This window comes from Lissotriton vulgaris, chromosome 6 (genome assembly GCF_964263255.1).
Source record: "Lissotriton vulgaris chromosome 6, aLisVul1.2, whole genome shotgun sequence".
Taxonomy (NCBI): Eukaryota; Metazoa; Chordata; class Amphibia; order Caudata; family Salamandridae; genus Lissotriton; species Lissotriton vulgaris.
The window spans coordinates 502,942,645-502,970,129 of record NC_141694.1 but is presented as its reverse complement, the minus strand read 5'-3'; the positions used below and the strand labels follow the sequence as shown (position 1 = coordinate 502,970,129).

The 27,485-nt window shown below is 42.2% G+C and overlaps 1 protein-coding gene across 1 annotated transcript in view; it reads left to right on the top strand.

Annotated features, from left to right (window-relative positions):
• The window catches only part of LOC147707494 (CD109 antigen-like), a 502,391-nt gene that overhangs the window by 73,976 nt on the left and 400,930 nt on the right, over nt 1–27,485 (top strand). Inside the window, exon 3 of the mRNA XM_086926510.1 lies at nt 5,587–5,615. Within this exon, the coding sequence (XP_086782636.1) occupies nt 5,587–5,615 (29 nt within the window). The remainder of the gene's footprint in view (nt 1–5,586; nt 5,616–27,485) is intronic.

The window sequence follows — 27,485 nt, the reverse complement described above, 5'->3', positions numbered from 1 at the left end:
ACAGAAAAGAACACAGGTACTAGGCCTGATTAGCAGCACCCCAGTACACACTTTGTCAAAGTTGCATCAGACACCAGGCAAAAAGTAGGGGGTACTGCAGCAGAACCCCTTTTTCTACATCTGCACCACCTTTGATTTCACAGCACAGGAGACATACTGCCTTACACTTCAGCTAAGCATTTCAGCTCTCAAAATGAACTGTCCCAGGACAGTTGCCTTTTCATAAAAAGTAGGTGAACTGTTTTTCTTAAATTAAAAACGTTTGGACACATCATGCCCCTCTGATCCCATCACTTTGACCACTACCCACAGTTGACTAGAAGTAGAATTATAGAGTTCAAATGCATTAGAAAACTAGACCCCACGTGGAATAACTACTGAAAATACACAAACAAGCCATCAACTGCAGAGAAATCTATAACTATTAAAGTTGATAGTCGTTACTGTTACATCCACTTGTGACTTTGCCATGTGGGTGTCTTATGACAAAAATGTCTCTACCCAAACCAGCCAGGAACTGATTCTAGCTTCCATGATGTCATACTGGCTGAACTGGTAATAACACCATGGTACCAGTTGTTCGGAGAAGTACATCACCGCTACCACCTTTGCAGCCACTCCAGATCATACTTGGGTTGGGCTTACTGTATCCATTTAAGTCCAAGAAGCATCCTTATTGCTGTTGAACAGCAGCCAGACCGCCATTGCTCATCCTGCTCACATCCCTGGTACAGTCCTTAGAATGCCTTAGTCAGCATCCACTAGCCCCAAATTCTTCTGCAAGTGAGTTGGCAGTGGTTAAAGGCAGTCTTACAGAGATCAACACACAGCTCTGATAAGTAGGCCATTGCAATATTGCATAATTTTTGGCATTTTGCATTACACTTGTCATGCAACAATATGCCACATCGCATAATTTCAAGCTCATTTGTGTAAAAATCCTATCACAATTTATAGAAGTTAAAATCTCTGGAAAGGTGTAATAGTTGAGTCCTGACATTTCACTCAGGGTTTCTTCACATATTTGCTGTTGGCCGTTGTTCTTCAAATCTTCAAATCAGTTCCTTCTATTGCTTAGATTCCTGCTTTAACGTAATCCTGGGTACTAGATTTCCATTTTTCTACCGCTTCGCAAATCCGCTCTTATCAAGCAGTAGATCCCTCCAATTCTCCGATGAATGCCTTCGCCATAAGCGATAAAAGGAACTGATTTGAAGATTTCACCCTCCTGTACCTGGAATTATATATGGACGGGAATTGAAAAAAAATGATCGACTCTAGGATTTGAACATATGGGAGCCAAATCTAATACTTATAGCTCCGAGGAAGTCAAAGTGTTAGATAGCTGCACGACAAAACACGTGTTGGCTGATGTACTGAGAACCCATGACGTGTGAAGAAAATGAAAACAAAAACAGATGAACTAAGAATTTGAAGACTTGGATTTTTATACATGGATTGAATAGTGACATTTGCCATTCGATTGGATTGTGACAAGACTTGAACTGAATGACTACCTTTAATAGGTTCATACAACTTCCCAATAACGTGGCCCATAAAACGCACCAGTGAAATAGTAGCCAATTGTTATATTAAATGTAGATCCCAAATGGGGAGGTCTCAAGAGGTGAAACCATTCAATCCCAAAGTCACCTCATATAATCTGTCTGGGCTGCCAGCAGGGTGGAAAACCAGTTCTTGAACTGGGAGAGGGGTGATTACACCAGGGATGTGCCTGAAATGGAACTGAGTGAGTGAGCGAGTGAGGAGGGATTTGTAAAGCGCAACTTAGCCCAAGGGCATCAGGGCGCATACAAGATGGCACAGCTGTTTGAGGTGTAAAGATGCGCCAACTACAGGTAGGCTGCTAAGAAGAGCCAGGTCTTTAATGCTTTGCGGAAAGATGCAAGCGAAGTTTGCCCTTTGAGCTCGGCAGGAAGAGTGTTCCACAATCTGGGAGCGAGGGCAAGAAAGGCCCTCCCTCCCCATCTGGCCTTATGAACTCGAGGGAAGGACAGAAGGTTCTTATTGGCGGAGCGTAGGGCCCTACCCGGAGCATAAAAGGACATATCTTCAGCTCCAGACCCATGCAGAGCACTATAGGTGATGCATAGTACCTTGAAATGTATCCTGGCATGAATAGGTAACCAGTGCAGATCTTTCCTAATAAGGGAGCCTGATGCGTGTCTAGGGGCATCGACAACGAACCTGGCTGCCGCATTCTGTACTATTTGTAGGCGTTGAACCAGTCTTTTATTTATGCTGAGATACAGTGCGCTGCAGTAATCCAGCCTAGAGGAAATGAGAGCAACCGTAACCTGTTTTCGTGCTTCAGGGGTAAAGTAGTGTGTAATCTTTTTCAAGATTCTTAGAACACCACAGCAGGTTGAAACAGTCCTGCTAACTTGCTTGTCAAAAGATAACGTGGTGTCCAGAATAACACCCAAGTTGCGGGCAGATTGGGAGGGCAAGGGGCAGGCGCCAAGAGCAGAAGGCCACCAGTCCATTGACCAGATCTCCTGTTTGCCACCAAAGATAGGAACTTCGTTTTTTCCCCATTTAATTTTAGGAAGTTCTTAATCATCCAGCCCGCAACTGCTTCCATGCAGTTCCTGAAGTTAAGCGCAGTGGCGTTCACCGATTGAGAAAGGGAGACCATAATCTGGGTGTCATCAGCATATGATAGAACTTCCAGACCAAACGATCTTACAAGCCTGGCAAGTGGGGCCACGTAGATATTAAAAAGTGTGGGGCTCAAAGATGAACCCTGAGGGACCCCACACTGCACAGGCTTAACTGGCGAGAGGTAGTTACCCAGCTTAACCCTTTGAGTTCGCTGGTTGAGAAAGGATGTCAGGAGGCGCAGTGCTGATCCGTCCACTCCCATCTCACTAAGGCGGGTAGCCATAATGGAGGGGGACAAGGTATCAAATGCAGCTGTCAGGTCGAGCAGGATCAGAAGGGTAGTCTGACCACTGTCGACCTTAGCCCGGATGTTATTGATAGCCACTGTAAGGGCGGACTCAGTGCTGTATGCCTTCCGGAAGCCATGCTGAGAAGAATCCAGCAGGCTAGAGTTATCCAGGAAGGTACTCAGATGATGGTTGAGATGAGCCTCGAGCATTTTGGCGGGGGCAGGAAGCAGGGATATGGAGCGAAAGTTCTTCAAGATTCCAGGATCTAAGGTGGCTTTCTTTAGGAGGGGCTTGACAATCGCCATTTTCCACGAAGTAGGGAAGGCCCCTTCGGAGATTGCCAGATTCATCACTTCCAAGAGTGAAGGCAGCACTACCTCTCTACACTCTTTGAGAATCTTCAGGGGTCAGGGGTCCAAAGGGGACCCAGATTTAAGCTTATCCAGAAGGCTGCCCAGTTGGTCCAATGTGAGGGAGGGGAAGTTTGAAAAATTGCTACAAGGTCCAGTCACCGGATCTTCCAGTGGGGGTGCCACCAAAGAAGAAGATGAAGCCTCTGAATCTAAATTGAGGACTTCTAAGGCTGTGTGGATGTCCACTATCTTAGAATGAAAGAAAGTAGCAATCTGATCACACAGTTCCTGGGATGCCACTATGGGATGGGTGACTGGAGGATGGACAGGGAATCTATGATTTTGAACAAATCCCTAGGGGAGCTAAGTGAGGCAGTCAGCTTGGCAAAGTGGGCCTTCTTTTCCGTCAATACCGCGGTTTTGTACCCCGTAAGCAAATTTTTGTGTTTTTCTCTTTCCTTCGGATCAAGGTGAGATCTCCAAAGTCTCTCTTGTTTCCTGCAGCCCTGTCTCAGAAGTCTGAGGGAGTCACAGTACCAGGGAGCCGAAGCTCGCTTTCTGGCAGAGTAGCGCTGCTTAGCCAGAGCCAGAGTATCCACTGCACTTGCAATAGTGTTATAAAGGTCAAGGGCAGCTGGGTCAGTGTCCCTCATCGCAAGGGGCCTAAGACTAGACATCAAAGGGGCAAGCGTCTCATTGTTCATTCCCCTATAATTCCTTTTCATCACCCACTTACTGGTGTCCAATAAGGACACGGAAGGATATTGAAGAGTAACTTCAAGTTGGATAGCCATATGATCTGACCAGGACAAGGGAAGGGGGAACCTGTTTCTAGCCTCTGGTCATTGGTAAAACCCCGTCCAAGATATGTCCAGCTAAATGGGTGGGACTTCTTACTTCTTGCAGCAGTCCACAAGAGGCCAGGGAGTCTAGCAGGATAGAGGTGTCGCCAGAGGTTGAATTTTCCAAATGGAAATTGAAGTCTCCCAAAATGGTCATATTAGGCCTGTCAATGTAAGGTTCTAAAATTGTCAGTAGCTCATGGCTAAAAGTAGACCTAGGGCCCGAGGGCCTATAGATCAGAATACCAGAAAAGGACACATACTCCAGCCATTTGTCGAGGGGAAGGCTCGTGTCCTCTTAAGACAGACTTTGGGAAGGTTTGCATAAGTTGTGAAAGAAATTGCTGCAAAAGGAAGTGGGGTTTCCTTGGTGATAGTAGCCATAACTGAAGTAGAATTCTCAGTTTACTAGCTGGTGCTATGATAATGATAGGCCTGGTGCCTTACCATCACCAGGAGGTCTTCTCAGGTATTCCACAATTCTGGGAGACAGAGGATGGTGGCAGTGGCTGGTATGAGTGGGCTACACCACAAATACAGTAACTTGGAACTACTCTGTATTGTACGTGAACCCCGTTAGCACACATTTATTGGTAATACAATATAGACTGAGCCCAAAATGCAGGATACATGCTATGCCAAGCAAGCAATATCAGAAACTGCTAATATCACATTCATGGTGGAAGTTGTATGACCAAAATATTATTCCACTGAGTGTAGATGTGATGTTTACCACATAGTAACAATAGATAGGACACATTATTTATATCAGATGATATTTAGTCTAAAATAATCTGGTAGCATACCATGGTGGTTAGAGACACTTCCGGCTGAAGACTCACTTGTCATACACATAACAGCATCAACTTTTTGGACCGATAGTTGTGAAGCTAAGTATTGTGGACTTGACAGGAAGCTGAAAATGGTAGTGATTTTCCTCATTCTATGATTGACTTTTGAATCATGGATGTTTAGTAGTAAGGTGCACAATTTATATCTCTCAAGAGGCTCACTGTTTAAAATATATATCATCATCTGAAGGAAGGAGAAAGCCAGGGAGGGATAGAAACGTCAATGGCTCAACATTCTTTTAATGTGTTACGGTCTGTCCTAAATCGTTTTTTGGTAATATTGAAGATGCAGTGATTATATGCACTCTATTATTCTTAATCTTAATACATAAATTCTGTCAGCCATAACGTTTCAGGAATTACTGCTCTCCTCACTGTTCCATGATTCAGCAGTGGTAGTCAATGTTTTTCCAAGCTCATCCTTACCACCTCTTGCTCTCTCCATTTGTGCCATTCTTATTCCTTCACTGATGATCTACTACCGTTATTTAAAATCTTATCTTTTATCAAGGTATGGAATGCTGTTCCTTTAACTCTCACTAGCATATTTAAACCACTCTGGTGTATATCCTCTGTATAATAAACATATAGCATGACTTACACATCATTCTTCTTTTCTTTGCAGATTCTATTGGAATGCTCACCCTCCCAGCTGTAAGTACAGAAGGTTGTGTTCAATGTTTTAGAATATTTCAATAAATATTGTGTGTTTGGCTGATTTATCTTGTTATGGGTTATGATAAAAATTGCTAAAAAATTCAAAGTGTTCAGTTAGCTAAGGTTGACTGCTCCATTCAGGATTATGACCCCTTAAGTGGGATACATCTTTTTTTTTGTATAATAGTCACTCAAAAGTTACAAGTGCTGAGTTATGCATGTATCCATATGCTTGTATAGTAATTGGGAATTTAATGTGAAGATTGTGCTATGTCCTTTACACTGCCATATAATTTAGTATTCCTTTTTACATTCCCACTGATCATGTGAAATGTTATTTCTGCCTGTGTTTGATATTACACAATACATTTTCATAATCCAATTTCTTATTTCTGAAAACTTATAAAATAAAGTGGCAATGTATATATTTTTTAGTTTCTTAAAATGCATTTCTCAGAAATAAAACACATTTTCTGATGACCCTTTCAAAAGGAAACAACAACAGGACATGGAAGCCATGAACACCTCACTACATCTGAAAAAATCAAGTATATGCCCCTTTAATTATTCACTAGGTTTTCTGTTTTTCAATGATCTGCAGGAGTATTTAGCCAGGTAATTGCACTCCAGGGCACAGAGGTGGGTATTTAGCCATGGCTGAAATCTCCACCTCTGGGCCGGAAGCTCCGCCTCCAAGCTGCAAACTCCGCCTCTGGCCCGGAAGCTCCGCCTCCGGGCCGTACGCTCCGCCCCCAATCCGGAAACTCCGCCTCCGGGACGGAATTTACGGCCCGAGTGCAGACGTAAAGTTAGTAGTCTTAAATCTATTCTGTGAATACCGAAAGTAGTAAGTTCCTTCTGTGAATCCCGAAAGTAGTAAGTTCACTCTGTGAATCCCGAAAGTAGTAAGTGCATTCTGTGAATACCAAATAGTAGTAAGTTTAGGATTTAGTCTTAAGTTCATTCTGTGAATCGGGCCCTATATGTTTTTGTGACTATTGTCTCTATGCGTCCCTTGTAGTTGTTGCGCAGCAAGCATATCAATAGGGTCTGTTCGGCCTTTTGATTAAAAGCACGCGGGTATTGTACACACGCGTATTCTAATCCAACGTTGTGTATATATAAACACAGGCTAATGTTGCAAAGTGAACCAACTCCTCCCCGCTCCCTCCACCCACTTTCCGGTCTGCCATTCTGACACCAACTGTCCATCCTAATATATGTAGACTATTGTCTCTATGCGTCCTTTCTTAATGTTACAAAGTGAACCAACTCCTCCCCCCTCACTCCACCCACTTCCCGGTCTGCTATCCTGACACCAACTGTCCATCCTAATATATGTAGACTATTGTCTCTATGCGTCCCTTGTAGTTGTTGCGCAGCAACCAAATCGATAGGGTCTGTTCGGCCTTTCGATTAAAAACACGTGCGTATTGGACATGCGCGTATTCGAATCCTACGTTGTGTATCTATAAACAGGCGATTAATCGAATCCAACGTTGTGTCAAAATTTCAAAGCAATCGGTGATGAACTTTCGGAGATTTAAGATTTTGAACAAATGAACATTGACATTTTTATGTGTCTGTCCGGGCTTTTGATAAACACACGTGCATATTCGACACGCGCGTATTGGAATCCAACGTTGTGTATATGAAAACACGTGCGTATTCGAATCCCAAGTTGTGTCAAAATTTCAAAGCAATCGATGAAGAACTCTTAGAGATTCACGATTTTGAACAAAATAACATTTACATTTTTATTTATATAGACTAGCTGTACCCGGCCATGCGTTGCTGTGGCTCAGTCTGGTTAAATAGAAGAGAAAGAAAAGAGTAAGCGCACGTTCTCAGTGCTGTGCCTAAAAACGCCATAAATAAGTAGCAAGCATGTCCGCAGATGTGTTACGACATAGGGAGGAGGCTGCCTAGTCCATGTCCATAGACTCCCCAGCAGGGGAGCCGACCACTTCTAGGCATATTGATGCAGGCATTGGCAATCCTAATGCAAGGGAAATGTTTAGAAAACTGGAAAAATTTATGCGAAAGGAACAAGCAAAGCGCTGGGAGAACAAATCGTTGTCCCGATATCTTCAAGTGGAGAGAATGCCGAGAGGTCTCCGCATTACCTTGGCACCGAGCTACGATAATCCGGATCCGGCCATGTTGGCCGAATGGGCAGAGACTAATCTGGAGTCTTCGAGCAAACTAATGGACATTTTAGTCAAGTAAGCGGCGAGTGACTGCGTGAAACTCCAAATGGAAATCGAAAATGTTGGAAGTAGAAATAAGTAGGATGGAAGTAAATGACTAAATGAAAAAAAAGGAAAAAAATTAGAGATGATATGATGATAAAGTTGGGGAAGGATGAGCATGTAATAAAGAAAAGAAAGACGTTCAAATTCGAGGGTGACCGGCTAGATTACCACAACGGACAGTTGTTCACATTTGCCCGTAGGTATGACACCGTTAAAGCTTGAGTTCGAAGATCAGGGCATAACACACAGGATGAAGTTTACAAAGCTGTCCTTGGTGCAGGAGGTAAGCTTCCATTGCCAAGATCGCCGGGACACGCTGAGACCCAGAATACAAACAGGCAGCAAACTAAACAGCAAAGGGCCAATCGCAAGCGGCACCAAAGACGCATATCCTGCAAAAGAAAAGAAAAGCGGAGGAAAGAAAGCGACAAGGGGCAAATGGAATCAATACAAAAATCAAACCCCGATCCAACCATCGGCACCAACACAGTAATCAACCTTACAAACATGAAGCTAACACAGAAAGATGAAGCAGTCCTCGGATTAGGGCTGTCATATTGTCCGCCGTTTAACTTCAATTATGCCAACACTTGTATGGACGCATATAGATTTGTAGGAAAGTTGAAACTCAACAAATTCCATCACCTACAGCCATATAGAAAGACTCAAAGTGAAATACCCAGTAGCCCATCCCTACTAACTGCAGGAGAGCGCCCGATGTTTGAGGACATTTGGTCACTTCAAAATTAAGGTAACAATTTCACAGACATGACAGTCTCAACATCAGTGGAGGACTTGGGTATTTGTAGGACTCTGTTTAAACCAAAATCAGTGTTTCAAACTGTCATGACACATGATAACCTGGATGTTTACCAAGAACTGATCGCTCAAGATCTGAAAAAATTGTATGTTGACACAAATAAAAAGCATTTTGCTATTAACGAACAAAATCAATGCTACAAACATATGATTAAAAAGCTGGAATCTGATCGGAACATTATCGTGAGACAACAGATAAAGGTGGGACCATCGTTTTATGGCCACGCTCTATGTACATAAAGGAAGTGGAATCCCAATTGGGGGACCCAATGTGATATAGAAAGAGCAATATATTAGCTATCAAGGCAGAATGGTTCGACCAAAATTCAAAGCTGGTAGCATGGAGGAGCAGCAACCTAATTTCAAATGACGAATTTTGTTTTCTTAAGAAAGAACATCCGGTTATTCCTACATTTTATTTGATACCAAAAGAAGATAAAAACATCGACACACCACCTGCCAGGCTGATAATTTCAGCCATAAACAGTTCAACTGAAAATATTTCCAAGTACATTGATTTTTTTCTTGCAGGAGTGGGTAAAAGGCTTGACTTCCTTTGTCCAAGACACCACAGATTTCATTCACAAATTGGAGGATGTGACCTGGAATGCAGATTGTCTATTAATGACTTTGGACGTCACTTCACTATATACGTCAATTAGACATTGCGACGGATTAAAAGCTGTGGAACACTATCTAAACAAACGCCCAATGAACTTTTCAAACCACAACAAGATGATTTTAACTATGTTACAAGTATGCCTAGAGCAGAATTCTTTCATTTTCAATAATCAGGTATTTCAACAAATAAGGGGTGTGGACATGGGAGCCTGCTTCTCCCCCAGCTTTGCATGTTTGCTCATGGGGCTGTGGGAGGAGCTGGTTCTCATGGGTGAGCACCGAGCTATTATGGAGGAACCTGTTGTATTATATCTAAGATATATTGATGACTTGTTTATGGTTTGGAGAGGCCCACAAAGTAAGGCTGCCGCATTTGTAAATTAATTGAATGATAACAACTTGAATCTACAATTTACATCTATGATTGATGGAAAAGTCAATTTGTTTTCTTGACGTTGAAGTGTATGTGGAAGACACTAGTTTGGCTACAAAATTACACAGAAAACCAACTGCGGGAAATACTATGCTGCATGCGGCTAGTCAACATCTGCATCATCTGATATGCAGTATCCCCTACGGGAAGATGCTGCACATCAGAAGAATTTGTAGTTCTGATTCAGAATGCATTAAAGCACAGGAAGCTAGCAAAAAGCGTTTTTTGGCGAGAGGATACTCTAAAGAGATTCTCAATAAGGCTATTGTACGCACCAAAATCTTAACTAGACATCAGGCGCTAATTTCCAAAAATGCAGTGGTTAAGCCGAACATCAGACAACCAAAGATACAGCCCAGAGTCATTTTAACTTTTAATAAGCAGCACTCTGAGATCAGGAAAATCTTCTATAAAAATTAGAATCTGGTGAAGGGAGACCCTGTTATAGGCAGTTTGGTTCCTAACAAGCCTGAATTAACCCTTAGAAAATCTCCCTCCATGGGCAATGTTCTGGTAAGCAACAGCCCAGAGGTTTCCATCTCTAGTACATGGATGGGGCTAATCAGAGGTTTAAAAAATACTCAATCTGCAAAGCTTGTAGACACGGCTGCAATAAGACCCATTTTACCAGTCCGTTTAGATCTGAACCAGTACCTATTAACAAGAAATTAACCTGTAAAACTGACTATGCGGTCTATGTGCTGCAGTGTCCATGTGGGTTACAATATGTGAGCAGCACTGACTGCCCGCCCACACAAGGATCCTACAGCATATTGGGCTATCACAGGAAAGGATCAGGCTTATCCAGTGGCAGGCCATTTCGAGCTAAGACATAACAGTGATCCCAAGTTCCTCCAATACTTTTTAATTGATACAGTGTTGCCCCTAAAACGTGGAGGAGACAGAGAAGCCATACTGAGTCTCTTAGAGACACGTTACATATTGGAATTAGAAAGTAAAAATCCAGGGGGATTGAACGCCAGTGAGGACATGTATGCCTTTCTATAGCATTGACTAGGTAGCCCACCTCTCTACAATATGATTGCAGATTGGCACATTGATGTGTTTAGAATGAAGGTCGTTACAGAAATGAATAACAACAAGGAAAGTGTGACACCATCATTCCCTGATTTTATTACATGTATAAGTTTATTTTTATATGTTTACACGATGTAGCACTTTAAGATTTTACGGTTATTAAGCACAGGCACCAATCTATTCATTTTGCTTGCAGTACCTTAAGGAGGGTATCTAATGAGTTCCTAATTCAGGATTTATAGTTGGATGGCTCAATGTCTGTATTGGCCCACTTGGGCTTCATTCTTTGGAAAGACGATATACTTTTTTATCAGATATAAATTAGATGAACTATTTATGAATCTGAATATAATGATTTTTAACATTGTATTTTATGTATGAATATTTAAATATTTATATATATGTATTTATTTATTCTTATGTAAATAACTTCTGATATATTTTTCACATATGTATTTAATGTTATTTATATATTTGGAATTTTTGTACTGTGATTGATGACTGATTTTAGACACTATGTCTTTTATTTAATCAAAGGGCAGTATAAAAGAGTATGTCCTCAGTTTTCATATATTGTTTACATTGAATGGAGCCATGTTCGTGCACTTTTGCACTTCAAATACCCTCCTTTATGTCGATGACATGTTATGTGATCAAGCCACTTGGAGGAGGCGAAACGCGTCATGGCGGGCTTGCTGGGCGAGAATACATGCACAATAAAGCACTGAAGAAATTGCACCAGTACAAGGGTTTGTTCATCGTCATTTACCTTTGAGTGGGATCGTTTGTGTGGCGAGAAGAACTTTTCTATTTCACGTTTCTAATATGTTTAATTTCACAATGTTTGTGGGTACACAATATGTTTTTGTGACTATTGTCTATATGCGTCCCTTGTAGTTGTTGCGCAGCTAGCAAATCAATAGGTTCTGTTCGGCCTTTCGATTAAAAACACGCATGTATTGTACACGCGCGCATTCTAATCCAACGTTGTGTATATATAAACACGCGCTAATGTTGCAAAGTGAACCAAATTCTTCCGGCTCCCTCCACCCACTTCCCAGTCTGCCATCCTGACAGCAACTGTCCATCCTAATATATGTAGACAATTATCTCTATGCTTCTTTTCCTAATGTTACAAATTGAACCAACTCCTCCCCCCTCCCTCCGCCCACTTCCTGATCTACCATCCTAACACCAACTGTCCATCCTAATATATGTAGACTATTGTCTCTATGCGGCCCTTGTAGTTGTTGCGCAGCTACCAAATAAATAGGGTGTGTTTGGCCTTTCGATTAAAAATACGCACCTATTGGACACGCGTGTATTCGAATCCAACGTTGTGTATATATAAACACACACTTAATTGAATCCAATGTTGCGTCAAAATTTAAAAGCAATCGGTGAAGAACTTTCGGAGATTTAGGATTTCGAACAAACGAACATTGACATTTTTATGTGTCTGTTCGGTCTTTCGATTAAAAACACACGCGTATTCGACACGCGCGTATTGGAATCCAACGTTGTGTATATAAAAATACCCGCCTGTTCGAATCCAACATTGTGTCAAAATTTCAAAGCAATTGGTGAAGAACTTTTGGAGATTTGCGATTTTAAACAAACATTTACATTTTTATTTATATAGAAGATTAAGCTATATTTTTCTAACCAATTGTGGTATCTTTTTGTGTGGCGTTTTATTTTTTTTAATTTTTGTTATCAACATGAGGAAATGACAATAGACAAATAAATAGCATCGACAGTGACAAACGCAAACACATTTCAAAAAGCTCAATTATATAAATAAGATTGTAGCCCGAAGTCATTTTGACTATACAGTAATACTCCATAAATTTTAGAACAACGATCCCCAGATTATTTAAAGTTCACATAGTGAGCGAGTTCCCCTCGTTTTAGCCAGTGCATATTCCATATCATATGTTTCTTTGACCAATCCCCACCATTCCAAAGCCACTGGTGGCCCCCGTGAGATTCAGAACCGAGCTGTTGTCAGTCTAGCCCATGCTAATAATATAGTGATTAAATCTTTCTGACTAGAGTTCATATTCTGCCCACCCATCATTACATCTAATGCTGTGAATGATCTCCCTAGTTTCTGGGACAGAATTAGAGCAATCCTCCGCCTGAACTCTGCTAGCTCAGGACAAAGAAAAAACATATGTCTTAAATCAGCTGCCGGTAGGTCGCATTTTGGGTACTTTGTCCGGTCGCTAGCAGGTTTATTAGAAGACATTATGCTATCCTTTCAGGTGTATAATATAATGAACATATTGTTCTATACTGCTGCAGACTTAAGTTGGATTAGTGTACAGACCTGCTGATATTGCTGACAGCGAACGAGATAGTATTAGCCGTGATAGAGATCCTCATTCTTTGACTCCAGCATTCAGCCAATCTAACACAGTCATCCTTCTAGTAAGTATTAAAGCTTTTATACTCAATACTGATCAGCGATTTATCATTTACAGCGTACAAGCAGTTCCATATATCAGAATCCAAAACATTTATGAGATTCAGACTGCGTATAAGATAATCACAAATCTGATAGTTCTTAAACTGCATGCTTTCTGGAAGTTTATATAAGATCTTCAATCTTTTGAATGTCATAAACCCACTATAATCATACAGATCCCCAAGGAATTTGATACCAGAACTGGACCATCGCTTTCCCACCACATCATGAAAAATTTCTGGAAGGCCTGGATTATCCCACAGGGAACGTTTGGCATGATAGAACAGTGTATTGCTTTTAGTCAGAATAGCACACCAAATGAGTACGCTGACACGTGCGTTCTTAAATGTAACCCTCTTATAGTAGTTTGGATCGTTAGTTCTAAAAAAAAAACATATTATAACCTCCCCCCAGCATAAATTCATGAAAAAAAAGTTATTCCTAGGATTTATTCGACTGCAAAGACGGCCCAGAAAGGCTGACAAAAATTTGAAATCTGGAAAGACCAGACCCCCCTGATTAAACGGGAGCTTTAATAGATCGATTGCTTGGTGCGCTTTCTTATAGCCCCAGATAAAACTGCTAAAAATCCCATCTAGATGCTTAAAGAAGGAGTTACTCACTCGTAGAGGAAAGGACCGGAACAAGTAAAGAAATTTGGGCAAAATCTTCATTTTTATCAAATTTATCCACCCACTAATACCCATAGGCACCTTGTGTCACTTTTTAAGTGATTTGACTTTTTCTTTCATCAATGCCCTGTAATTTAAATCAACCATCTTATCTATTTTAGCAGACACTCTAAACCCTAAATAGTTAGCAACACTACAAACTCCCTGAACTAAAGCCGGAGGTTTATAATTTAGCAACACTTGAGTTTTATTGGTGTTTAGACTGTAATCGGAGATAGCCCTGCATCTCTTTGCCTCCTCGACTATCCCCTTCATTGCTTCTCTGACGTCTGTTGAGTATATTGCGATATCATCTGCATATGCAGTGATTTTGAGAGAGTTTGTCCCAGATATAAAAGGGCTTATTCGAGATTGATTTTGGGAGGCCAAAATAAATGGCTCCATGGACAGTGCAAATAATAAAGGGGATAAAGGGACCCTTAACAAGTGTCACGAGAAATTGAGAAAATGGGAGATTGCAATCCAGCATATGTGATTTTGGCACTAGGATGGTCGTATAAAGCTTGTACCCATTGTAAAAACTGGCCTTTAAAACCGAATGCTAATAATGTAGCCCAGAGAACGTCCCACCCCACTTGGTCAAAAGCTTTTTCAGCGTCTAATAATATCATACCAGGTGGGGTTGACTTAGTCCTGGCAACATCAAATGCTGTCACAGCCATGTTTACATGGGCCGTAGTATCCCTTCCTGAGATAAACCCATGTTGCCGAGGAGACACCAAGCCAGACATTATCGGGGCAAGACGGATCACCAGAAATTTAGCAAATATTTTTGCGTCTGTGTTTATAAGCGATATTGGTCAGAATGACCCACATTCTTCCGCTGGTTTATTTTTTTTTAAAAAGACAATCTGTGTAATCATCTGTGAACCGGGGCCTTTCCTTTTGCTCCAATGAATCTAACTACCTGGCGGAAGAGTGAGAGTAGCTCTTCCATACATGTCTTATATAATTCCAGGAGTATAGAGTCTTCTCCTGATGCTTTACCCAACGGCAAGCCAGCCATTGTAAGTTTAATTTCTGCCGTCGTAATATCCACTATTAGTGAGTCAGATGTTTCATCACCCATACGTTTCAGTGGACTAGTTTGTAAATATCTATGTATATCCCCCAGTTCAGGCCAGTTCTCTGGGGTATAAAGTTCTCATAATAGTTAGCAAATTGTTCTAATATCTGATTTGGGCGATCATAGACCGACTTATTAGGCCCCTTAATTATCTTTATAAGAGTCTTAGCCTTAACATCTGCTACCTTATATGCTATGATCTTCCCTATTGTTCCCCCCTCTCATATTGAGATAACCGATATTTGTTTAATTTAGCTACACTTTTTTCCCTGAATGTGTTTTTTAGTGCAGACTTTAGGTCGATCAAAGCATATCCCAAATCCTCTACACTTGTAGAGCCCTGGAGTAACGCCTCAGCCATTTGATTCTCTTCTGTAAGTATATTTGCAATAGTTTTTTCTGTTTCCTTCTTACGTTGTCATTCTGTCTCCAAATAAATTGCTGGGAAAATCCCCTGATACTGGCCTTGCAAGCATCCCATACTACAGTGGACGAGGCTGAGTCAATATTTATTTCCAGGAATTCCTTCAGATGTCCCTTAATCTGCATTAAGAAATCTGCATCTGACAATAGATATCTGGGGAACCAGAACAGCCTAGGTCTCTTCCTCTCCCCTGATATTTTAAAAGACAGAAGAATGGGGTTGTGGTCAGAGGTAACCCTTGGGCAGATCTCCATAGTGCTTGATTTTAAGATTTTATCTGACACCCAGGCCATATCTTTTCGCGAGCATAGTTTATGTGCGGCCGAGTAGTAAGTATAGCCTGCTACATTTGGATGTAATATCCGCCACGCATCCCTTCTAACATGTATTCGGCCCATTTCCCTGATTGCGGCCCATGTCTTCCACATCCTCTGAAAGGCCCATCGTCTAGTAGTGTCGATCTCATAATTCATAATGCAGTTAAAATCCCCCATTACCACCCGTTCCCCTTCCCAGCTCAGCAACTCTATATTTACCCGGTCTATAACTGAGGAGTCATCTATATTCGTACCATATAGTACACAGAAAGTATATTTACAGCCTTCTATTCCTATTTGTGCTATGGCTCATCTGCCCTCTTTATCTGAAGCTATTTTACTAATATCAGCTTTAAATCGCTTATGTTTTTAAATTGCAACTCCTCGTATTGAAGTGTTCAAGTCCGAACTAACAACTACATCATGGCCAAGTTGCTTTAATAAGCCTCGCTCTTTATGAGAGATATGCGTTTCTGATGACAAAGCTATTTGTGGGTTGTACATCCTAAGTTCTTCCAAAACTAGCCGCCTCTTGTTCCTATTGTTCAAGCCTGCCACATTCCAGGCTAGACATCTCACCCGTTCCATCTTACTAGTAGTTTTTTACTTCCTTCCCTGTTAGTTAGATCTGAAGTCATCTTGCTTTTTGTCCCTTTATTTTGTAATAGCCTCATGTTAATTTCTTTGCTTTTTCCCCCCACCTGTGAACGCACCTAGCACCTAAACCCACCACCCCACACCTTCTCACTCTGCTTCTAGAAGGAGGAGGACTCATCCCTTGTTTCAGCTGCCGATGGTGTGGCAGCCATCTAGAGCCCAGTTTCCACATTTGCCACCCTAGACAAGACCTCACCGCTTTATATCAGAAGAAAAGAGAAAAAAAGAGAGAGAGATTGCTTAGAACAAATACTCCAGATCTAAGCAGCCCCTTTGTTTTGCCATTTGTACATCATTTCTTTCACCTCCAATATAGAAAATTAGTTTGGCCCCCTCTCATAATCTTTACTCGATCAGGCTCCTGCAAAGAGACTTGAGCCCCCATTTCCTTTAGCGGATCAATTATCTGTCTCAATTGCCACCTTCTGTCCATAGTAGCTTTGCAGAAATCTGAGCGGAAAAATATAGAAAAAGAGTCAACAGCTATCGGAGATGTAGGACCAGCTTTTAATCCGACTGCTTGTCGCATCAGAAAGTTGCCGAAATAAAGGTCTGGGATGGCGAGGATCCTGCTGACGTTGTACGATTGGCAGTCTATGGGCCCTTTGGATCTGGCAATCCCAGTCCCAATCGCCGAGATCGGGAATAGCTTTATGTAGAATCTGGACTATGTAAGCTCTAAGAACAGCTCCCTATTGCCCTTCAGGTATTCCAAATAGCTTTAGGGTCTGTCTCCTCTGTCTTCTTTCAATGTCCTTCAATTTGAGTTGCTGCTCTTAAGTTGATCTTCGTGTTGTAGGACCGAGCTTGCAGTTCTAGAAGCAGCCTCTTCTGTACACAAAACTCTCTGCTGTAGCTTTGTTAGCTCTTCCTTCATGACCCCGACTTTCTCCGTTGCATCCTTCAGAGCTAGTTGGATGTTATGATTGTCCCCCCTAACTTGGGCAAATAGTTCTCTTGTTTCCTCTCTCTGATCCTTCAGGGCTTGCAGTATCATTAAAAGTATTGCACCTTTGTTGCCTTGAATCCCATTATTCTGCGGCTCCTCTGCTGAATGGAGCATATGTGAAAGAGGAGACATTGAAGGTAATGCAAATGGGGGAAGAAGAGGACCAGGCGCTGGGGATACTGGGGATGGCTCGACGTGGCTAACTTCTCCAGGCCCACCAAATGATTTTGTCGCCTTTGGATCTAATTGAGATATCGAATGATCTGGGACTTTTGCCGCCGAAGTTCTGTTAGACCCCCCTTTCGATCCCTCCGTCAGTCAAAACCACATCCGAAAGCCTGGCAATCATTGTCTTTATTCCACCTTTAGCCTGGACCCATTTCCTCATAGGACTGTTGTCTGATGGATCTTTAGCCAGTATTTTCTTACTTTTCCCAGACCCTTTATTATTGGTGGTTATCTTCTTTGTATCTTTTGATATTTTAGCCTTAGTGGTCTTTTTTGAGGGGGTTACTGGTACCAGCGCCTCCTTTTATGCCTCCCTTTGGGATCGTTGGTCCCTTGGTGAGTCTCTGGAGTGCTGTCTCTCATCCTGAGCCCCCTCAGGAGTGTTTAGGCCACTGGCATCTTTATCACGGTAAACAAAGCCCTCTGAATCCTCTATAAAGATATCAGCGCTGCGCATTTCCAGAGCATTGACGAGGTTTTCACCATTCCCACCATTCATGAAATTTTCGCCGTCCAGCATGTAGCCGTGATTTTCAGTCATCCCAGACTCACTCTCCGTCCCTGGAGCTTTCACTTCCTCCATCTCAATAATTGACTTGGTCATATTGCCTCCTTTTTCTGAGATCTGTACTTCGTCATAAGAGAGCTGCATCTGAAGCTGAATTACCTCTCTGGGGCTCGGGAATGCGGGCGAGCTGAAACTTTGTTGCTCATTTGAAATAGCATTTGTAATAGTCTCCACCAAGTGATTGCTGTTTGGAAACTCTGTAGCAATCTCAGCAAGGTCTGTTAGTTTACTCAACTGTAAAAACTGAACTATGGGTTTCCCCAGTCTCGTATTAGATTAATGAGCGGCCGCGGCATTCGCACTCCCCACCATATCAGCTGCTCTCTCCGCCTGGCAGTTTTCTGGAACTGCCCTTGAAGCTGCTGCCCCCGCACTAGCAATCACGCTCGCGGCTAAACTCACTGGCTGGCAACTTGCTCCGCGTGCCCCTCGGGTCAAGCTCTTTGATGGCGCCATGTCCACTGGCGAGGCAATGTTTGAGAAGCCGATGGAGCCGATGTGATAGCGGAAAGGGGAACGCCAAACCAGGAGCCACACAGCCACGTATGATGATGACGAGCACCTCGATAAGCAACTGGAGCAGAGCCAGAGTATCGTCTGCATCAGTAAGCCCCTTCACCGTTTATTTTCCCTCTTCTCTTCTATCAAATGTAGCGTTTTCACAAGCGTTTTTCAGATAGCATTTCTCCTATTAACTGAATCGTGCATAGGCTAGCAGGGAGATCTGATCTCAGGAGCCTCCGCAGGCTGTTCCTAGAGACAACGTCAATCCGCCATCTTGTCTCCTCCTCCTGTGTGGCGTTTTCACAGTTTTAATATTTGATGCGTTGCACAAATACTTTACACATTGCCTCTTAAGTTAAGTCTGACTGCTCTGTGCCACGCTCACAAGGGGGGCGAGCAAAGGTTAACTTAGGGCAGGGGTCTTCAAAGTGTGGGGCGCGACCCCCAGGGGGGCCGTGGAGTGATTTAATGGGGGTCGCGCATTGCCGGTCACACTTCTGCCCATCGGACAACAAGGGATCCAGCCCCCCTCCTCCCCCGTAGTGTGTCTCAGTTCGAGCTGCTGTGACCTCCGCTGGGCTGTGTCTGCAGTCTTATCTCCAGCACAGCCTGGCACGCCAGTGTTTTTCACAGGTCGTTAAAGACCATTTATAGATTTACATATGTGCTGTAAAAGTGTAGGCACTGCCCGCTGAGCTATCTTTTGACTAGTGGCCATTCTGAAATGCTGCTTTAGAGCCCGACCTTCCCAAAGTTCCTTAATGGAAAACCTGAACTGGATATCGGCAAAAAAAAAAACACAACCAAGTTGAAGATGTTTTTTCCTCTCGAAGATGCATGATTAGAATGCAAGACATTACACCACTTAATATATAATGTTTACATTATAATTATCAGGCAGAGACTAAGGGTTTATGCCACAATGGATGAGTTTTCGCCATATGTTAAGCTAATAGCCCTTTATCTACTGTGGGCATTCAGAATATCAGAAAGCAGTGTCCCGAAATGAAATACGTGCTGCTATGAAACATGTTGCAGCGTTAAGAATATTAGTGGGCTTTCAAAACAGCTTTGTACAAAACAAATTGTTCACGACATTAGCAAATTGTAACCTATCACCGACTGCATAACTTGGCCTTGAATCCTAAATACAAACACTAATTGTGTTAATTTATTCATTTTGTGAGAAAATATTGCGTAATTATTTAAAACTGCTTTGAGTTATCCTTCTGACGCTTTAGTAAAAGAGATCACCCTGGTCTCAATATTAAAGACCTGTTCCCCACCATTACTTTATTTCCTGCATGGAGGATCAACAAGCATTGGCATGGCATAGCCAATAGGTCTCGCTTTTGGGACCTTATAAGTATTTAGTTATGCAGCACAATATCCTTGGTGCAATAACATCAACTGTTGCATGGCTAAAAACTTATAAGGTCCCAAAGGCGAGACCTATTGGCTATGCCAATGCTCTTTTTCTAGTTCCAGTACCCCCTGGGCCCCAACTCTGCCTATTCCTTACATTTGAATTTTGCATTTACTTCACGGTGGAGGCCTAATTAAAAGGTCTTTTAAAGACCTGTCAAGTACTCGGGTGTGGCTGTGGGTGTGTGTCCCTGAAGCCGTTTCGAGCTGGGGGAGGAGGGGAAGTGGGGGGGGTGGGGGGGAAGGGGGGCTGGGGGAGCAGGCTATAGTGTAGCCCTTTGTGGTCAATGGATATTGCGCGGCTGGAGCTGTGGGTCCCGTGACACGTCCCCCGCCCCCAGCAGGGAGGCACAGAGATGCCCTCCCATGATCGGGAAAGAAGGAAGAAAACGCAGAGAGATACTGCCCCACCCCCCATGAGAGAGGCACAGAAAAGGTGGGTGAATGAATGAATGATGGGTGGATGGATGGATGGATATAAGGATGAAGGATGGATGGATGTGTGAAAAGGTGGGTGGATGAATGATGAATGGATGGATGAAAGGGTGGACGGATGGATGAAAGGGTGGATGGATGGATGAAAGGATGGATGGATGAAAGGATGGATGGATGGAAGGATGAAAGGGTAGAAGGATGAAGGATGTATGGATGGATAAAAGGTTGCATGCATGAATGATGGATGGATGGATGGATGTGTGAAAAGATGGGTGGATGAATAATGAGTGAATGGATGGATGAAAGGATGGATGAAGGATGGATGTATGGATGGAAGGATGAAAGGGTGGATGGGTGAAGGATAGATGGATGAAGGATAGATGTATGGATGTAAGGATGAAAGGGTGGATGGATGAAGGATGAATGGATGGATGAAAAGGTGGATGAATGGATGGATGGATACATGGTTGCATGGATGAATGATGGATGGATGTGTGAAAAGGTGGGTGATTGAAAGATGGGTGGATGGATGGAAGGGTGGATGGGTAAAGGATGGATGTATGGATGGAAAGATGAAAGGGTGGATGGATGAAGGATGGATGGATGGAAGGATGGATGGATGTGTGAAAGTGTGGGTGGATGAATGATGGATGGATGTGATGAGGTCTAACAGGCGCATTTATGGTTGTCAAAAGATGATGATGAGGAGTACCAGTTTCTAGAAACTTTTGTCGGAAGGGGGTCCTTACCCCTAAAAAGGTTTTACAAGGGGGTCTCGGCATCAAAAAGTTTGAAGACCTCTGACTTAGGGTGTGATTGGGACTTACCGTGACTAGGGTTGTTGTACCTGCTTAGACAGGGTGCTTACCTCTGCCAACCAGAAACCCAATTTATAAAAATCATTTCAAGTGAGATTTTCTTTTCATCTCCTTAGGCCTCGGCACCAGATTCAATACTATTCCTCAAAATAGGTGCCTCCTCACTGGCCTATTTAGTTACTGAGCCAGTTCTTTGACACGTGTCTTTCCTGTGGTGGTGACAGGTCCTGGAAAGAATAACAGGATTACAAATAACTTTGTTTGGTTGATAAAAACAATTACCAATACAATAAAACAACATCAGCTTAGATCTGTGAATACAATACTGATATATGTATTTATTTATCACACTTTTAAAATCTCTGATGTAAAACATAATTGAAATTTAAAGGGATGCCGAACCCACAGTTTTTACAAAAAGTTAAAACTGTGTCAATCAAGATTCACATACCACAACTGCTATTCTGCTTTGTATCATCCCCATAAACTTCACAAGCCTATTCACCAACAGCTTATCAAGTAAATTAGAAGAATTTTGAAAGACTTCTTGGCAAGTCCAGACCCATTTTGTAAGAAGAGGGATTTACAAATTCATTTTGATCTTCTTAAAGGGCTGGTCAACAACAAAAAATGTGAGTCGGTCCTTGTTGCACCTAACCACAGAGCCTGCATCTTTTGGAACTGGGTTTGAGTTCCCACGATTGCTCAAGCTTCAATGTATTAAAAATCGTGATTGGAGTGCACACATGTCCTATTGAAAGCAAAGTATAGTCTAGATGAGCATGTGGGATGTACAACCTGAATTACTTCTATGCACTTTTTCTTTTCTATGTAGTCAGTTTTCTGAAAAGTAAATTTTGCTTGTAGATCTATCTTGAATTTTGTTTAAATACATTTGGAGGTTACCTCATCTAAGACATTTTTCATATTAACGGGCTGTTTCCGATCTCGGTTGGTAGGGCATCGAATCGGGTTCGGCATTTGTGGATCTGATTCAGAGTCTCAATTTCCGTCCGAGTCGTACACGGGACCGGACGGCGAAGTACAATGCGAACAAGCGCGTAATCTCCGTCCGAATCGTTTCTGGGTCCAAACCGCTCCGTATGACTCAGTCAAAAGCAAACCGTGGCTCGCAATGGAGACGTTTCATGACAGAGTTAGTACGATGCTCGATTCGAACAGCCAGATTGAGTCAGAGCGTCCGGCTCACAATAGCTCCCGGAGATGGACTACAGGGGTCCATGACGGACCCCCTGTAACCTGCAGCCTAACGACTTGGACACAGGGGGAGACCCCTGAGTCTCCCCAACACAGGCATATACGGTGCGGATGGCAGCGACACATACCCACTGTAGAAGGTGCACTTGTCCGCGTCGTACCCATTCAGTACGACCAGCTCCCTTTGACTTCTATAGGAGTCCGACGAAACCGAGTCTGACAGCATACGGCTGCATCGTACTTGCTCGGTCAGACTGCAGGAGTCCAGATCGGTTGGAAAACACCCCTTATCCGGCTCGGTCGGAGTGCTTTCTGACCCAGATCAGAATCGGGCCCTGAGATCACATAACCATCTAGAGAGATGTGCATCCCATACATGTTTTTGTTTGTGCTTGAATTCTGCATCTCTTGCCAAAGCATTGCTTTGAAGGAGCCAATTTGGCTAGTATACAACAAAGGCAAAAGTGAAAACGCAAGCATCTTGATCCAATGATTGTATTATTAAATGAATTTGCACCTGGGAAGAATTGTTGGGCAGATGAAATCACACCATCTTTTAAGAATATCACACTAGGCTATGACATTCATCCCAGGAAGGCTTTACAACTATGTGTGAAACAAGACATACATTTTGACTAAATTACTCCTAAGGGAGATTTAAAAGAAGCTCAGAAAGGTCGTTAGATAATTGCATCATCATAAATGTAAGAGTATTAGCTTTTAGTTTAAAAGAGGGGAAATGAGAGAGGTGATTACTTCCTATCATTTGTGACATTAAAGCCTGAGAAATATGGAATTTAAAAAAAAAATGTTTTAGAGCTACCCTTTGGAGGTGTTGGATAATGTTCCCATTGATTATAAGTAAAAACATTTCTAGGGTTTGCATATTTGTGCAAATAATATTGACCAAAATGATTAAAACAATACATTTCTTCATAATTTGATGAACCTTTTAAGTATTCACGTTTTGTACATTTTGCCATCATGTTATTAAAAGTCTCAAAGTCCCAATCATCAGTAAATGTACCCGTTGAAACAAAATCACTCAAGGAAACCATAAATTGATGTGGAACCTTCAGCAGCTTAACAGGGCCATAAATGTCCTAATCAGTTCTGTCCCAAGCTATACCATCAGGTAGAGGAACAGCTGTGATGTTCACTGATGACAGGTCTCTTTGTTCACGATGAGATGATTTGTGTGGCTTCAGGAGCAAGTTGATGTTCTTACTTGCTGTGTCCATTTTACTATATTTTCCATCTATCAGCTTTCCCAAACTTAAAACAAGAATAAGCCATAGTAGGTGAAAAATTACACCTAACACAATCCAAAATTCAACCCATGGTGAAACCAGATATGTATTTGCAAGCTGGTGACCAAGTTCTGTTAATTGTTCCTTGAAAGTTTTGTTCGTTGGAGTAGTTTCAGGTTCAATGGGATCCTCAGAAATGATATCAAAGTTGATGAAATAGCCAGAGGCAGTCTGTCAATAGTTGGTATCGCATCCGGATTATTTGAAATTGCTAGAGATGCTTGTTCCCTTGACATAGTAGTATAGTCAGATGCTACTTCATTGTAGACGGGAGTTTTTTGACAAATTTATATTTGGGTTTCAAGAGGCACAAGTTCCATGGCTTTGTTGCATAGTCCTTCTTTTCTTACTGCAGATTCTTCTAAGGTGATGAGTCTTTCAGTTTGAACCTCTTGGATAGTAGCAAGATTTGGTCGTCTGCTACATCTTTGGAGTCCACTGGGCCTACTACTTATTATCGGCCACATGGTGTGGTTTCAGCAGGTCAATTGATACGGACCGTTTCTCCTTTCTTCCAGCAATGGGCGGCAGTAACACTGTTCTTGATCCGTGGACTGCTAGTACAGGTACTGGTTTTCTGTAAGAAGGCCCAAATTCCTTCTTATCCGCTACTTTCTCTCTGATCAGATCCTCAATCTTTGGAATCCAGACAGGTCTTTCTGGGACAGGTGGTTTTTCTTCAGTGGTCGTTGGCTTTTGTATGGTGTTTCTTAGACTTCTTCTTGCTTAATTTAAGTCCTGTAAAAAAGCCAAACGATCTTTGATATCAAAGGGTTTTTGTTCCACCACTGAAGTATGACAATCGAGATCTTCAACCATCATTCTAGTACCAAAAAGGATTTCATATGGAGTGATTCCACCCAGAGAATTTCTTGGCAGGTTAATAAGACTACGTTGGACACTGATTAGATGTTTGACCCATCCGTCACCCAAGCCTAATACCCTAGCTGTTATAGATTGCTTTATGTCACGTTTTTTTCTTTCCACAACCGAATTTCCCTCAGGATGGAATGGACTTGAGTACCGCAATGCAACGCCCAAGCTAGCCATGGCCTCCTTGTAAGTCCTAGAGCTAAACGCAGGATCCTGGTCAGAATGTAGCGTGCCAATTGTGTATGTGCCGATAAAGACTCGCAAATCTTTTATAACCGTTCGCGCGTCAGCCGAGCGCTGAGGCCACATCCAAATGAATCTTGTTCTAATTTTTTGTGGGACCGCTTTTGTCCATAGGGACGTCTGAGCGTGGTAGTCTAATGCTATCTAACAATGGTGTCTGTACTGGTCTTGCTACACTGTAGTCAGGAATCTGGTGGCACTCCAAGCTGTGATCTCTGTAGCAGACATCACAATTAATTCCAAATTCGTAAATGTGAGTGCTCATCCCTGGCCACCAATACATCTCTTGTAATTCTAGTAGAGATTTAGAGATCCCTTGATGTATTAGACCCTCTCCCATATGTGCTTCTTGAATCAAAGCACCTCTCTGATTCATGTTTGGGATTATCCTATCCCCACTCCAGGGATTCGAGCAAAAGGAATGGAGTTTGCATCAATTATGTATGTATACTCGAGTGGATAGTATTTAGGTAACGCAGCTCCGCTGCCTTTGCTTGTGGCATTGACAGCTAGAATTGTTTCACCATCTATTCTTGTTTTTGAACAAGTGATTGCAGCAACAGAAGCCATTTGCACAGCTGCCTTTGCGGCTTCATCAGCCAATAAATTCCCTTCAACATGAACGCCATCACACAGATGACTCAGTGTATGGATCATGTGAGTCTTTTGTAGTTCTTTCTGTAAAAGAACTACTTGTTCGCTAAGCCTTTTATGCTTGATTGTGGCACCTTTTGCATCTTTAAAACCATTTTGAACCCAGTTCTGCAGATATTCATTGTAAGACTGGACGCAGTAATACGAATCGCACACTATGAGTATGGTATTCGGTATTCAGTATTTTCAAGCGCCATCTTGAAAGCCTGTAGTTCAGCACGCTGAGCTGTGCAGTCTCCGAGAGATTGAGTTTTTGTGACCATAGATCTGAATTTACCATCGCACAAGCGACCTTTAACAATCGCGCACGCAGCACTATAAGCTTGTTTACCCCCAATTGCGGGCTGTGCTGATCTGTCTGTATATATTATACATCCGCAATGTTCTAGAGGCAGGATTTCAGTGGGCAGAGGACATTCTTGTTCGTATTGGAAAAATTCTTGTGCCTTCAAGTAAGGGTCAAAAACGTATTCAACGTCTGTTGCAGCAAGAGAATTAACCCATTGTATCCATCTCATATGTAGCGCTTTTGCATTTGGAATGCTTGCTTTTGTCACTGCTTCTAAGGCAGGTACAGGAGTAACGACTTTACCTGTGCGAGTGCTCTCTCTTTTGCTACCGCAGTTTGAATCGCTGTCAGAATTTTTTCTGTTGAAGTGAATTTCATTTCAGCTTGTGTGTACAAGTGTGATTTGTAAGCTATTGGTACCTTTTCACCTTCATTAAAGGTTAGGTATGTGAATCCGCATCTCCCTGGAATGATTCGGATTACAAGGTTGCGTTCATTTACGTGTGTCTGTAAATGTGTTGTTGCCAACATGTCTGTTTGCACTGAACGCAAAATTTCTGTGTGTTTTTGTGTCTAATTAGTACGTTTGAAATCAGGTTTGATTCATTTGTAGAGAGGTTTAACCCCTTCTTCCAAAAATCATGAATCCTAGAACTGACTGTAAGTTTTTCAGTGTGTTTGGAGGTTGGAACAGCGCACATTTTTCTAAAAAAGTTTGCTGCCAGGCTTTTGTCTTCACTTCAAAGTTCATATCCTAAGAATAGGAGGTTGAGGTGGGCAATTCTTGATTTTTTTAAATTGAATTTGTACCCTTCAGAGGCAAAACCAAGTATCAAGTGCCTGTCCAAACCATCATCTGTAAGATAAGTGTCATCGACATAAGATAATGCCTCATCATCGTATGTTTGTAGTGACTCTGTTACTCTGGCTGAAAATAACCCAGGAATATTCTTGAATCCCTGGGTGAGACGTCAAAAGTGTTGTTTTGTCCCCATTATCTAGAAAGCGGTCAAGTACCTGCTTTCAGGTGCAATGTTTTGACAGAAGAAACCGTTCGAAATATCTAATGTTGTTTTGTATTTTTATTCATCAGTGTTGCACTATGTGCATTTTGTACTGCAAACGTTTTGCAACAGGAATTTAAATGTCTGTAGTCCAAAACTAGATGATATGCATTGTCTAGTTTGGAGAAAGGAAACAAAGGATTGTTCATGGACGAGGTGCATGTTTCAATCACCCCTTGGTATTCAAGTTGATCTAGGATCTCCCTGACCTGCTTTTTAGATTCTTCTTTAACTGGATACTGCTTCTGAGCAGTTGGTTGATTTTTTAACTGGATCTTGTGGTGAAGTGAATCCTCATCCCATCCCACATGATTCTTATATAATGCTGGAGCCTGGGCCACAACCCATTTTCTGACATAGGTGTATTTTTTATAAATAGGAATATGATTTGAGAAGGCTGGCATAATGATCTCTTCGCCATGTGGGCACTCCCTGACAAATTCAGGTGGCCAGTCTTTTTCAGCCAGAAGGATGTCATAACCCTTAGATAGTTTTTC